This window comes from Oncorhynchus gorbuscha, linkage group LG17, assembly GCF_021184085.1.
Source record: "Oncorhynchus gorbuscha isolate QuinsamMale2020 ecotype Even-year linkage group LG17, OgorEven_v1.0, whole genome shotgun sequence".
NCBI classification, from domain to species: Eukaryota; Metazoa; Chordata; class Actinopteri; order Salmoniformes; family Salmonidae; genus Oncorhynchus; species Oncorhynchus gorbuscha.
Genome location: NC_060189.1, coordinates 5,650,449 through 5,664,817, shown reverse-complemented (window position 1 = coordinate 5,664,817; position 14,369 = coordinate 5,650,449). Strand labels below are relative to the sequence as shown.

The 14,369-nt window shown below is 46.7% G+C and overlaps 1 protein-coding gene across 5 annotated transcripts in view; it reads right to left on the bottom strand.

The window, feature by feature from the left end:
* efr3ba (EFR3 homolog Ba (S. cerevisiae)) overlaps positions 1-14,369 on the bottom strand; it is a 47,909-nt gene that overhangs the window by 7,659 nt on the left and 25,881 nt on the right. For all 5 annotated transcript variants that reach the window (XM_046307716.1, XM_046307720.1, XM_046307721.1 and 2 more), the window contains exons 13-19: positions 13,370-13,542; positions 13,159-13,234; positions 12,853-13,014; positions 9,241-9,372; positions 9,094-9,161; positions 6,509-6,634; positions 6,211-6,304 (exon numbers count right to left, since the gene is read on the bottom strand). In XM_046307716.1, the coding sequence (XP_046163672.1) occupies positions 6,211-6,304; positions 6,509-6,634; positions 9,094-9,161; positions 9,241-9,372; positions 12,853-13,014; positions 13,159-13,234; positions 13,370-13,542 (831 nt within the window). The remainder of the gene's footprint in view (positions 1-6,210; positions 6,305-6,508; positions 6,635-9,093; positions 9,162-9,240; positions 9,373-12,852; positions 13,015-13,158; positions 13,235-13,369; positions 13,543-14,369) is intronic.

The window sequence follows — 14,369 nt, the reverse complement described above, 5'->3', positions numbered from 1 at the left end:
TGGAGGGACTCCACGCAGTGGTCAAAGATGAGATTCTCTCCCGGGAGGTTCCTTCCAGTGTGGACTCTTTGATTGCTCTCGCCATCCGCATAGAACGACGGGTAGATCTTCGTCACCAAGCTCGTGGAAGAGAGCTCGCGTCAACGGTGTTTCCCTGCTCCGCATCGCAACCATCTCCCTCCTCTGGCTCAGAGACTGAGCCCATGCAGCTGGGAGGTATTCGCATCTCGACTAAGGAGAGGGAACGGAGGATCACCAACCGCCTGTGCCTCTATTGCGGATTTGATGGACATTTTGTCAATTCATGTCCAGTAAAAGCCAGAGCTCATCAGTAAGCGGAGGGCTACTGGTGAGCGCTACTACTCAGGTCTCTCCATCTAGATCCTGTACTACTATGTCGGTCCATCTACGCTGGACCGGTTCGGGTGCTACATGCAGTGCCTTGATAGACTCTGGGGCTGAGGGTTGTTTCATGGACGAAGCATGGGCTCGGAAACATGACATTCCTTTCAGACAGTTAGACAAGCCTACGCCCATGTTCGCCTTAGATGGTAGTCATCTTCCCAGTATCAGATTTGAGACACTACCTTTAACCCTCACAGTATCTGGTAACCACAGTGAGACTATTTCTTTTTTGATTTTTCGTTCACCTTTTACACCTGTTGTTTTGGGTCATCCCTGGCTAGTATGTCATAATCCTTCTATTAATTGGTCTAGTAATTCTATCCTATCCTGGAACGTTTCTTGTCATGTGAAGTGTTTAATGTCTGCCATCCCTCCCATTTCTTCTGTCCCCACTTCTCAGGAGGAACCTGGCGATTTGACAGGAGTGCCGGAGGAATATCATGATCTGCGCACGGTCTTCAGTCGGTCCCGAGCCAACTCCCTTCCTCCTCACCGGTCGTATGATTGTAGTATTGATCTCCTTCCGGGGACCACTCCTCCTCGGGGTAGACTATACTCTCTGTCGGCTCCCGAACGTAAGGCTCTCGAGGATTATTTGTCTGTGTCTCTTGACGCCGGTACCATAGTGCCTTCTTCCTCTCCGGCCGGGGCGGGGTTTTTTTTTGTTAAGAAAAAGGACGGTACTCTGCGCCCCTGCGTGGATTATCGAGGGCTGAATGACATAACGGTTAAGAATCGTTATCCGCTTCCCCTTATGTCATCAGCCTTCGAGATTCTGCAGGGAGCCAGGTGCTTTACTAAGTTGGACCTTCGTAACGCTTACCATCTCGTGCGCATCAGAGAGGGGGACGAGTGGAAAACGGCGTTTAACACTCCGTTAGGGCATTTTGAGTACCGGGTTCTGCCGTTTGGTCTCGCCAATGCGCCAGCTGTTTTTCAGGCATTAGTTAATGATGTTCTGAGAGACATGCTGAACATCTTTGTTTTTGTCTACCTTGACGATATCCTGATTTTTTCACCGTCACTCGAGATTCATGTTCAGCACGTTCGACGTGTTCTCCAGCGCCTTTTAGAGAATTGTCTCTACGTGAAGGCTGAGAAGTGCTCTTTTCATGTCTCCTCCGTTACTTTTCTCGGTTCCGTTATTTCCGCTGAAGGCATTCAGATGGATTCCGCTAAGGTCCAAGCTGTCAGTGAGTGGCCCGTTCCAAGGTCACGTGTCGAGTTGCAGCGCTTTCTAGGTTTCGCTAATTTCTATCGGCGTTTCATTCGTAATTTCGGTCAAGTTGCTGCCCCTCTCACAGCTCTTACTTCTGTCAAGACGTGTTTTAAGTGGTCCGGTTCCGCCCAGGGAGCTTTTGATCTTCTAAAAGAACGTTTTACGTCCGCTCCTATCCTCGTTACTCCTGACGTCACTAGACAATTCATTGTCGAGGTTGACGCTTCAGATGTAGGCGTGGGAGCCATTCTATCCCAGCGCTTCCAGTCTGACGATAAGGTTCATCCTTGCGCTTATTTTTCTCATCGCCTGTCGCCATCTGAACGCAACTATGATGTGGGTAACCGCGAACTGCTCGCCATCCGCTTAGCCCTAGGCGAATGGCGACAGTGGTTGGAGGGGGCGACCGTTCCTTTTGTCGTTTGGACAGACCATAAGAACCTTGAGTACATCCGTTCTGCCAAACGACTTAATGCTCGTCAAGATCGTTGGGCGTTATTTTTAGCTCGTTTCGAGTTTGTGATTTCTTACCGTCCGGGTAGCAAGAACACCAAGCCTGATGCCTTATCCCGTCTTTTTAGTTCTTCTGTGGCTTCTACTGATCCCGAGGGGATTCTTCCTTATGGGCGTGTTGTCGGGTTGACAGTCTGGGGAATTGAAAGACAGGTTAAGCAAGCACTCACGCACACTGCGTCGCCGCACGCTTGTCCTAGTAACCTTCTTTTCGTTCCTGTTTCCACTCGTCTGGCTGTTCTTCAGTGGGCTCACTCTGCCAAGTTAGCTGGTCATCCCGGTGTTCGAGGCACTCTTGCTTCTATTCGCCAGCGCTTTTGGTGGCCCACTCAGGAGCGTGACACGCGCCGTTTCGTGGCTGCTTGTTCGGACTGCGCGCAGACTAAGTCAGGTAACTCTCCTCCTGCCGGTCGTCTCAGACCGCTCCCCATTCCTTCTCGACTATGGTCTCACATCGCCCTAGACTTCATTACCGGTCTGCCTTTGTCTGCGGGGAAGACTGTGATTCTTACGGTTGTCGATAGGTTCTCTAAGGCGGCACATTTCATTCCTCTCGCTAAACTTCCTTCCGCTAAGGAGACGGCACAAATCATCATCGAGAATGTGTTCAGAATTCATGGCCTCCCGTTAGACGCCGTTTCAGACAGAGGTCCGCAATTCACGTCACAGTTTTGGAGGGAGTTCTGTCGTTTGATTGGTGCGTCCGTCAGTCTCTCTTCCGGGTTTCATCCCCAGTCTAACGGTCAAGCAGAGAGGGCCAATCAGACGATTGGTCGCATACTACGCAGCCTTTCTTTCAGAAACCCTGCGTCTTGGGCAGAACAGCTCCCCTGGGCAGAATACGCTCACAACTCGCTTCCTTCGTCTGCTACCGGGTTATCTCCGTTTCAGAGTAGTCTGGGTTACCAGCCTCCTCTGTTCTCATCCCAGCTTGCCGAGTCCAGCGTTCCCTCCGCTCAAGCGTTTGTCCAATGTTGTGAGCGCACCTGGAGGAGGGTGAGGTCTGCACTTTGCCGTTACAGGACACAGACTGTGAGAGCCGCCAATAAACGTAGGATTAAGAGTCCAAGGTATTGTTGCGGCCAGAGAGTGTGGCTTTCCACTCGCAACCTTCCTCTTACGACAGCTTCTCGTAAGTTGACTCCGCGGTTCATTGGTCCGTTCCGTGTCTCCCAGGTCGTCAATCCTGTCGCTGTGCGACTGCTTCTTCCGCGACATCTTCGTCGCGTCCATCCTGTCTTCCATGTCTCCTGTGTCAAGCCCTTTCTTCGCACCCCCGTTCGTCTTCCCTCCCCCCCTCCCGTCCTTGTCGAGAGTGCACCTATTTACAAGGTACGTAGGATCATGGACATGCGTTCTCGGGGACGGGGTCACCAATACTTAGTGGATTGGGAGGGTTACGGTCCTGAGGAGAGGAGTTGGGTTCCGTCTCGGGACGTGCTGGACCGTTCACTGATTGATGATTTCCTCCGTTGCCGCCAGGATTCCTCCTCGAGTGCGCCAGGAGGCGCTCGGTGAGTGGGGGGGTACTGTCATGTTTTGTCTTATATTGTCTTGTCATTTTGCTTTTCCTTCTGTTCGTTTTCCCCCTGCTGGTCTTTTTAGGTTCGTTCCCCTTTTTCTCTCTCCCTTCCTCTCTCTCTTCTCTCTATCGTTCCGTTCCTGCTCCCAGCTGTTCCTATTCCCCTAATCAATCATTTAGTCTTCCCACACCTGTTCCCTATCTTTTCCAATGATTAGAGTCCCTATTTCTCCCCTTGTTTTCCGTTTCTGTCCTGTCGGATCCTTGAATATTGTTCACCGTGCTGTGTCTTTGTATCGCCCTGTCGTGTCGTGTTTCCCTCAGATGCTGCGTGGTGAGCAGGTGTCTGAGTCTGCTACGGTCAAGTGCCTTCCCGAGGCAACCTGCAGTTTATTATCGAGTCTCCAGTCAGTTCTCGTGATTACGAGTGAAATTGTTTTTATGCTTTATTTACCGCTCCGATTTGTCTAGGAGTATTGCTATTTCCTTAAACTGGATTAAAGACTCTGTTTTCGCCAAGTCGCTTTTGGGTCCTCATTCACCTGCATAACAATGCTGGTCATATATGAACATTTGAACATCTTGGCCATGTTCTGTTATAATCTCTACCCGGCACAGCCAGAAGAGGACTGGCCACCCCTCATAGCCTGGTTCCTCTCTAGGTTTCTTCCTAGGTTTTGGCCTTTCTAGGGGGTTTTTCCTTTGCGGGATGCACGGGAGATATGGACACCGCCATGTTTAGTTTTGCCCAACCTAGGTCGAGGCACAGACACGGTCTCAATGGTGATAGCTGAGCTGACTACACTGACTGTGCTACTGGCAGACTCCACTATGCTGGCAGGCTGGCTAACAGCCTGCTGCCTGGCCTGCACCCTATTTCATTGTGGAGCTAGAGGAGTTAGAGCCATGTCTATGTTGGTAGATAAGATGAGAGCACCCCTCCAGCTAGGATGGAGTCCGTCACTCCTCAGCAGGTCAGGCTTGGTCCTGTTTGTGGGCGAGTCCCAGAAAGAGGGCCAGTTATCTACAAATTCTATCTTTTGGGAGGGGCAGAAAACAGTTTTCAACCAGCGATTGAGTTGTGAGACTGCTGTAGAGCTCATCACTCCCCCTAACTGGGAGGGGGCCAGAGACAATTACTCGATGCCGACACATCTTTCTAGCTGATATGCACGCAGAAGCTATGTTGCGCTTGGTGATCTCTGACTGTTTCATCCTAACATCGTTGGTGCCGACGTGAATAACAATATCTCTATACTCTCTACACTCGCCAGTTTTAGCTTTAGCCAGCACCATCTTCAGATTAGCCTTAACCTCTTCCTCCTACCCCCTAATTTTTCGAACATTCTGTTAAAAATCGCGCAACATTTCAGCGCCCTGCTACTCATGCCAGGAATATAGTATATGCATATGATTAGTATGCGTGGATAGAAAACACTCAGACGTTTATAAAACTGGTTAAATCCCGGCTGTGACTATAACAGAACGTGAGTTTCATCGAAAAGCGCAGGAAAACCTGATCACTGAAAATGGAAATAAATATCCTTGCGCTACTTCCAGGAATTGTTCAAAGTGAACCGAATTACATGAGACCGAGGTTTCAGTGCCTACAGCTTCCACAGATGTCTAGAGTATTGTCATTTGATTCAGCTTTGATTCTTGGTTGAACCGAATCAAGGGAACTCCTTCCCTCCGGTCTCCGACCGGATGTTTTGGTTGAGCTCTCTCCGGACATGTTTTTCCAGACGACACCTATAGAATTTACATCGCCTCCTGATGTATTTTATCGCTTATTAACGTGTACTAATACCTAAAGTTGCATTACAAAAGTATTTTGAAGTGTTTTGAGAAAGTTTATCGTCGACTTTTTGAATTTTAAAAAATGACGTTACGTTATGAAACGCTATTTTTTTCCATTTATCACACAGTCTACATAGAACGATATCTAGGCAATATATGGACCGATTTAATCGAAAAAAAGACCCAATAGTGATTATGGGACATCTAGGAGTGCCAACAAAGAAGATGGTCAAAGGTAATGAATGTTTTATATTTTATTGTGCGGTTTGTGTAGCGCCGAATATGCTAATTATTTTGTTTACGTCCCCTGCGGGTCTTTTGTGGTGTTACATGCTATCAGATAATAGCTTCTCATGCTTTCGCCGAAAAGCATTTTAAAAATCTGACTTGTTGCCTGGATTCACAACGAGTGTAGCTTTAATTCAATACCCTGCATGTGTATTTTAATGAACGTTTGAGTTTTAACTAATACTATTAGCATTTAGCGTAGCGCATTTGCATTTCCAGAGCTCTAGATGGGACGCCTGCGTGCCAGGTAGGAGCAAGAGGTTAACGTCGGTAGCCCTGCCCCCTGGTAAACAGTGTATGATCGCTGGATGATTCGTTTTAAGTCTAATACTGCGGGTAATGGAGTCGCCAATGACTAGAGTTTTCAATTTGTCAGAGCTAATGGTGGGAAGCTTCGGCGTCTCAGACCCAGACTCTGATTGAATCCTGGCCTCAAGAGAGAACACACACACACACAGCCTACCTGCTCTCTCTCTGGGCTATATCGTGGATCCATGTCCATCTGAAGAGAGATGGTGTCTCCTATACTTTTCCTCTTCGACAGGCGATCCTCATCTACAACACATAGACACATACTGCTGTCTGCTATGGTGTGGTACATACTGCTATCTGCTACGGTGTGTGTGTGTGTGTGTGTGTGTGTGTGTGTGTGTGTGTGTGTGTGTGTGTGTGTGTGTGTGTGTGTGTGTGTGTGTGTGTGTGTGTGTGTGTGTGTGTGTGTGTGTGTGTGTGTGTGTGTGTTGTGTGTACTTGTGTGTACTGTGATCTGGGGTGTGAACGGTGTGTTCAGGATTTCTATGTTGTAGCCACTTCCTCCCAGCACCTCAGCGATCTGAAACTGCTGGAACAAAACCTCTCCCTCCACTCGCTCTAGAGACTCTGGAACTCTGGGAACACACATTATCATTAGCGTTAGCATTAGCATTATGATTAGCATTAGCATTAGCGTTAGCGTTAGCGTTAGCATTATGATTAGTATTATCATTAGCGTTAGCGTTAGCGTTATCATTAGCAGTAGCGTTAGCATTAGCATTATGATTATCATTAGCATTAGCTTTAGTGTTATGATTAGCAGTAGCGTTAGCATTAGCATTATGATTAGCATTAGCATTAGCGTTAGCGTTAGCGTTATCATTAGCAGTAGCCCGGGCATTTATATTGAATCACTGGACATAACAGGCATTTTTTTTTTAGAGACAGATTTCTATTTTCTTAACAAACACAGCTTTTGCTCATTTGCTTAATTCCAGCATTCACTTCCAGTATTTTAATACATTTCCTGCACTAATTGTGTTATAATTTACACACTGTTCTTGTGTCTTAGTGTGACTCTATATATATAAAAAAAAAAGAACAACTTCCTTGACTGAATAATTATTCTCTCCATTACCGGCCATTTCTTACTTTGGCCAATAAAAGGAGATGGGCTGATTTCTTGGGGTCTGTATTCCCGTTTGGGGGTCTGTATTCCCATTTGGGGGTCTGTACTCCTGTTGGAGGTCTGTACTCCCATTTGGGGTCTGTACTCCTGTTGGAGGTCTGTACTCCCGTTTGGGGTCTGTACTCCCATTTGGGGTCTGTACTCCCGTTGGAGGTCTGTACTCCCATTTGGGGTCTGTACTCCCGTTGGAGGTCTGTACTCCCATTTGGGGTCTGTACTCCCATTTGGGGTCTGTATTCCCGGTGGGGGTCTGTACTCCCATTTGGGGTCTGTACTCCCATTTGGGGTCTGTACTCCCGGTGGGGGTCTGTACTCCCGGTGGGGGTCTGTACTCCCGGTGGGGGTCTGTACTCCCGGTGGAGGTCTGTACTCCCGTTGGGGGTCTGTACTCCCGGTGGGGGTCTGTACTCCCGGTGGAGGTCTGTACTCCCGTTGGAGGTCTGTACTCCCGGTGGAGGTCTGTACTCCCGTTGGAAGTCTGTACTCCCGTTGGAGGTCTGTACTCCCGGTGGAGGTCTGTACTCCCGGTGGAGGTGTGTACTCCCGTTGGAGGTCTGTACTCCTGTTGAAGGTCTGTACTCCTGTTGAAGGTTTGTATTCCCGTTTGGGGTCTGTACTCCCGGTGGAGGTCTGTACTCCAGGTGGAGGTCTGTACTCCCGTTGGAGGTCTGTACTCCCGGTGGAGGTCTATACTCCAGGTGGAGGTCTGTACTCCCGGTGGAGGTCTGTACTCCAGGTGGAGGTCTGTACTCCAGGTGGAGGTCTGTACTCCCGGTGGAGGTCTGTACTCCAGGTGGAGGTCTGTACTCCCGGTGGAGGTCTGTACTCCCGTTGGAGGTCTGTACTCCCGTTGGAGGTCTGTACTCCCGGTGGAGGTCTGTACTCCAGGTGGAGGTCTGTACTCCCGGTGGAGGTCTGTACTCCAGGTGGAGGTCTGTACTCCAGGTGGAGGTCTGTACTCCCGTTGGGGGTACTTTTACTCGCCAGTTAGCTAGCAGTGCTCAGCTGTTAGCAGCCAATGCCTGGCAGTTTCATATTGGCGATAAAAACAGATGATTGACATCATTTTTTCCAAGTCAGTAATGAATTATTTAATGTAACAAATCAAACATTAAATCTTGAAAACAAGTCATGGTAATTCACGGTAAACTTGTGAACAATTCATTTATACCGGCCGTTTATTTGAGAAACAGCCATTTATTTGAAACAGCCGTTTATTTGAAACAGCCGTTTATTTGAAACAGCCGTTTATTTGAAACAGCCGTTTATTTGAAACAGTCGTTTATTTGAGAAACAGTCGTTTATTTGAAACATTCGTTACCTGGCTAATAGAAGGTGCAGGCTGCTATTTGAGACTATTTCAAACAGCCGTTTATTTGAAACAGCCGTTTATTTGAAACAGCCATTTATTTGAAACAGCCGTTTATTTGTGAAACAGCCGTTTATTTGTGAAACAGCCGTTTATTTGTGAAACAGCCGTTTATTTGTGAAACAGCCGTTTATTTGTGAAACAGCCGTTTATTTGTGAAACAGCCGTTTATTTGAGAAACAGTCGTTTATTTGAAACAGTCGTTTATTTGTGAAACAGTCGTTTATTTGTGAAACAGCCGTTAATTTGAAACAGGCGTTTATTTGAAACAGGCGTTTATTTGAAACAGTCGTTACCTGGCTAATAGAAGGTGCAGGCTGCTATTTGAGACTATTTGAAGTTTTACCGTGTGTGTGTGTGTGTGTGTGTGTGTGTGTGTGTGTGTGTGTGTGTGTGTGTGTGTGTGTGTGTGTGTGTGTGTGTGTGTGTGTGTGTGTGTGTGTGTGTGTGTGTGTGTGTGTGTGTGTGTGTGCGTGCGTGCGTGCGTGCGTGCGTGCGTGCATGCGTGCGTGCGTGTGTGTCTACAGTATGTGTACCTGGGGTTTTCAATAAAGATGTCTTCAGGCAGCAGGTAGGGCACCTCCTTCTGTCTCAGCTCTATCACCTATGGAGGGAGGACACAGCAGCATGAACACACACACGCGCACACGCACACACACACAGACACACATACACCTACTTACTTCTTGGATGTGCTGGCAGAATGCAGGGACGGTGGTGAGTTGAGAGATGAGGCTGAGGTAGGCAGCAGAGAGGGCGTGGACAGCACAGCGATTATACAGAGATAGTCTCTCATCATTGGCCAAGGCAAGGTCCTAACATGGGGAGACAAACAATCAGATACCACAGGATCCTGGGACGAGAACCCAGAGGTTTTTGAATGTTTAGAAAATATATGTGATTAAGTGTGTGCTGTATGTGTGAATGTATATCTCTCTGTGTGTGTGTGTGTCTGTTGTGTGTCTGTTTCTTGGAATTGGCTTGTGAAAGCCTAATACTGCAAGGTCATATTTTATTAATTAGCTAGTCATGTTGGCAATAGAACACGCTTTCAAATGATGCCCACCTGACCCAGATGTATAATGGGCCGTTTGTGTGAGGGCTGCTGGGTTGTGTTCCAAATGAAACAACAAGTGTCCTTCCTCTAGTTCCTCAACGGCACAGCAAGGAGAGGCTAAAAAAAAGCATCTTATAATTGAAGACTCTTCCTTGAGTCATAAAAGTCCATTGAGACTCTTCTAGACTCTTCTAAAAGTCCATTGAAATTACGAAGGAAAACTGTGCACACTTCGGAGAGGTGTGTGTCCACTTGGAGATGCCAGTTAGACCTCTCACTCAAAACCTTTGTCAGTTTTTGTTATCTTATATTGCAACTACCCCAGATTTCCCATGATTCTTCTTATCATGTTACTGACCCCTATCCAGATGTCCCATGATTCTTCTTATCATGTTTCTGACTGTATCCAGATTTCCCATGATTCTTCTTGTCATGTTACTGACCCCTATCCAGATGTCCCATGATTCTTCTTGTCATGTTTCTGACTGTATCCAGATTTCCCATGATTCTTCTTGTCATGTTACTGACCCCTATCCAGATGTCCCATGATTCTTCTTGTCATGTTACTGACCCCTATCCCGATTTCCCATGATTCTTCTTGTCATGTTACTGACCCCTATCCAGATGTCCCATGATTCTTCTTGTCATGTTACTGACTGTATCCAGATGTCCCATGATTCTTCTTGTCATGTTACTGACCCCTATCCAGATTTCCCATGATTCTTCTTGTCATGTTTCTGACTGTAGCCAGATTTCCCATGATTCTTCTTGTCATGTTACTGACCCCTATCCAGATTTCCCATGATTCTTCTTGTCATGTTACTGACTGTATCCAGATGTCCCATGATTCTTCTTGTCATGTTAATGACCCCTATCCAGATTTCCCATGAGTCTTCTTGTCATGTTACTGACCCCTATCCAGATTTCCCATGATTCTTCTTGTCATGTTACTGACTGTATCCAGATGTCCCATGATTCTTCTTGTCATGTTACTGACCCCTATCCAGATTTCCCATGATTCTTCTTGTCATGTTTCTGACTGTAGCCAGATTTCCCATGATTCTTCTTGTCATGTTACTGACCCCTATCCAGATTTCCCATGATTCTTCTTATCATGTTACTGACCCCTATCCCGATTTCCCATGATTCTTCTTATCATGTTACTGACCCCTATCCCGATTTCCCATGATTCTTCTTGTCATGTTACTGACCCCTATCCAGATTTCCCATGATTCTTCTTGTCATGTTACTGACCCCTATCCCGATTTCCCATGATTCTTCTTATCATGTTACTGACCCCTATCCCGATTTCCCATGATTCTTCTTGTCATGTTACTGACCCCTATCCCGATTTCCCATGATTCTTCTTGTCATGTTACTGACCCCTATCCCGATTTCCCATGATTCTTCTTATCATGTTACTGACCCCTATCCCGATTTCCCATGATCCTTCTTGTCATGTTACTGACCCCTATCCAGGTTTCGTTATCAACAAATGCGGTGGAAAGTACAGTAAATGTAAAACACACTGAATCTACATTGTAATGTTTGGATCCAGTCTTGTTAACAGGTGAACTGTTGTTTCCTCCATTTTAGTCTAATAATTATCCCATAATCTCCAAACTACTCTTTTCTAATTGTTACCAAGAAAAAAACATGTATATTTAGCACTATCCATATAGGCATATTATATATACTATCATGTCATGGTGTTGGTCATGATGCTGGTCATGATTCTGGTCATGGTTGTGATCATGATGCAAGTCATGGTGTTGGTTATGATGCAGGTCATGGTGTTGGTCATGATGTAGGTCATGGTGTTGGTCATGGTGTTGGTTATGATGCAGGTCATGGTGTTGGTCATGATGCAGGTCATGGTGTTGGTCATGATGTAGGTCATGGTGTTGGTCATGGTGTTGGTTATGATGCAGGTCATGGTGTTGGTCATGATGCAGGTCATGGTGTTGGTCATGATGCAGGTCATGGTGTTGGTCATGGTGTTGGTTATGATGCTGGTCATGGTTCTGGTCATGGTGTCGGTCATGATGTTGGTCATGGTTCTGGTAATGGTGTTGGTCATGATGTTGGTCATGGTTCTGGTCATGGTGTTGGTCATGGTGTTGGTCATGATGCAGGTCATGGTGTTGGTCATGATGCAGGTCATGGTGTTGGTCATGATGCAGGTCATGATGCAGGTCATGATGCAGGTAATGATGTCAGTCATGATGCAGGTCATGATGCTGGTCATGGTTCTGGTCATGATGCAGGGCATGATGCAGGGCATGATGCAGGTCATGATGCAGGTCATGTTGCAGGTCATGATGCTGGTCATGGTTCTGGTCATGGTGTCGGTCATGGTGTTGGTCATGATGCAGGTCATGGTGTTGGTCATGATGCAGGTCATGATGCAGGTCATGATGCAGGTCATGATGCAGGTCATGATGCAGGTCATGGTGTTGGTCATGGTGTTGGTCATGATGCAGGTCATGGTGTTGGTCATGGTGTTGGTCATGATGCAGGTCATGATGCTGGTCATGGTTCTGGTCATGGTGTTGGTCATGATGCTGGTCATGGTTCTGGTCATGGTGTTGGTCATGGTGTCGGTCATGATGTTGGTCATGGTGTTGGTCATGATGCAGGTCATGATGCAGGTCATGATGCAGGTCATGGTGTTGGTCATGATGCTGGTCATGGTTCTGGTCATGGTGTTGGTCATGATGTTGGTCATGGTGTTGGTCATGATGTTGGTCATGATGTTGGTCATGGTGTTGGTCATGATGCAGGTCATGATGCAGGTCATGATGCAGGTCATGGTGTTGGTCATGATGCTGGTCATGGTTCTGGTCATGGTGTTGGTCATGATGTTGGTCATGGTGTTGGTCATGATGCAGGTCATGATGTTGGTCATGATGTTGGTCATGATGTTGGTCATGGTGTTGGTCATGATGTTGGTCATGATGTTGGTCATGATGTTGGTCATGGTGTTGGTCATGGTGTTGGTCATGATGCAGGTCATGATGTTGGTCATGGTGTTGGTCATGATGTTGGTCATGATGCAGGTCATGCTGTCGGTCATGATGCAGGTCATGGTGTTGCTCATGTGTGTGTGTGTGTGTGTGTGTGTGTGTGTGTGTGTGTGTGTGTGTGTGTGTGTGTGTGTGTGTGTGTGTGTGTGTGTGTGTGTGTGTGTGTGTGTGTGTGTGTGTGTGTGTGTGTGTGCGTGCGTGTGTGTGTTTACCTGCAGTGCTAGGGCCAGGCGTATCAGGTCCACCACCACTTCCTCATTGGCCAGTTCCACGCTGAGGAGAGCCAATAGGGTGTAGAGAGCCTGGTAGTGGCTCCGCCCACTGTTCTCTTCTGAACAAGTCAGGAAGATGTGTCTGTATAGACGCTGGCCATGCTACACACACAGCAAATGTTACAACACTTTACAACCATTCGTCTTTCATAAGAGGAGAAGAGTTTAGTTTTAAAGTGCATTTACAGGAGGTTACATTGTTGTGAACTTTACGGCAATCATGACAGTAAAAACACACACACACACCTTCTTCATGAAGAGGTTGTCCTGTCTGGAACACTTGTCCACCTTCAGCTTGAGAACTGAGATATCTGAAAGGATGCTGAGGAGAGTGAGAAAACAAATGAGATAGAGAGAGATGGAGAGAGACAAGTGACACACACACACACATCACACCTGGCTGCTTCTCAACAACTAAACATAAAACTGTGAGTGAGTTTGTTTGTGTAACACTGACCTGAGGAAAGTGAACTTGTGTGTGTTCTGGTGTCTGTCTATGAGGCTGATGAGTATGGAGAGTACCAGCAGTCGTATCTCAGGATCTTCCATCAGAGTGAAGGAGAGGAGAGGCTCCAAGAAGGACGAGGGCAGAGCTGCCAACATGTTACTACTCTCATACCGCTCTGTCACCTGGGGGTGGAGGAGGAAGAGGAGGGAGAGAGAGAGAGAGTAAGAGAGAGAGAGGGAGTAAGAGAGAGAGAGAGTAAGAGAGGGAGAGAGAGTAAGAGAGAGCGAGAGAAAGAGTAAGAGAGAGAGAGAGAGAGAGAGAGAGAGAGAGAGAGAGAGAGAGAGAGAGAGAGAGAGAGAGAGAGAGAGAGAGAGACAGAGAGACAGAGAGAGAGAGAGACAGAGAGAGAGAGAGAGAGAGAGAGAGAGAGAGAGAGAGACAGAGCTGCTAGGGTTAAGGTCTATGGTCTTAGCAATAACATTAGTAACAGAGGGGAATATGACCAATGACAATAGCTATATATCTCCAATCTGTCTCACTATTGGTTATAATAATAATAATATATGCCATTTAGCAGACGCTTTTATCCAAAGCGACTTACAGTCATGTGTGCATACATTCTACGTATGGGTGGTCCCGGGGATCGAACCCACTACCCTGGCGTTACAAGCGCCATGCTCTACCAACTGAGCTACAGAAGGACCAATTGATGCTACCATTGGTTATCTCCTCCTCTCTAACCCCTGCTACCATTGGTTATCTCCCCCTCTCTAACCTCTGCTACCATTGGTTATCTCCTCCTCTCTAACTTCTGCTTCACTGCTAGCATTTCAACATGTAGAACATTATATATAATCTCTGTAGCAGGCTTGTAGTAATTTCAATTAAGGCAGTGATTTACAAAAAAAATCAACAACTTTTGAAAATAATATTTTTTACTTTTCAGTTCAATTGAAAATATATGATTTTTTTTCAATTGCTGTACTGTAACGTCAGTTTATTTCCTGAA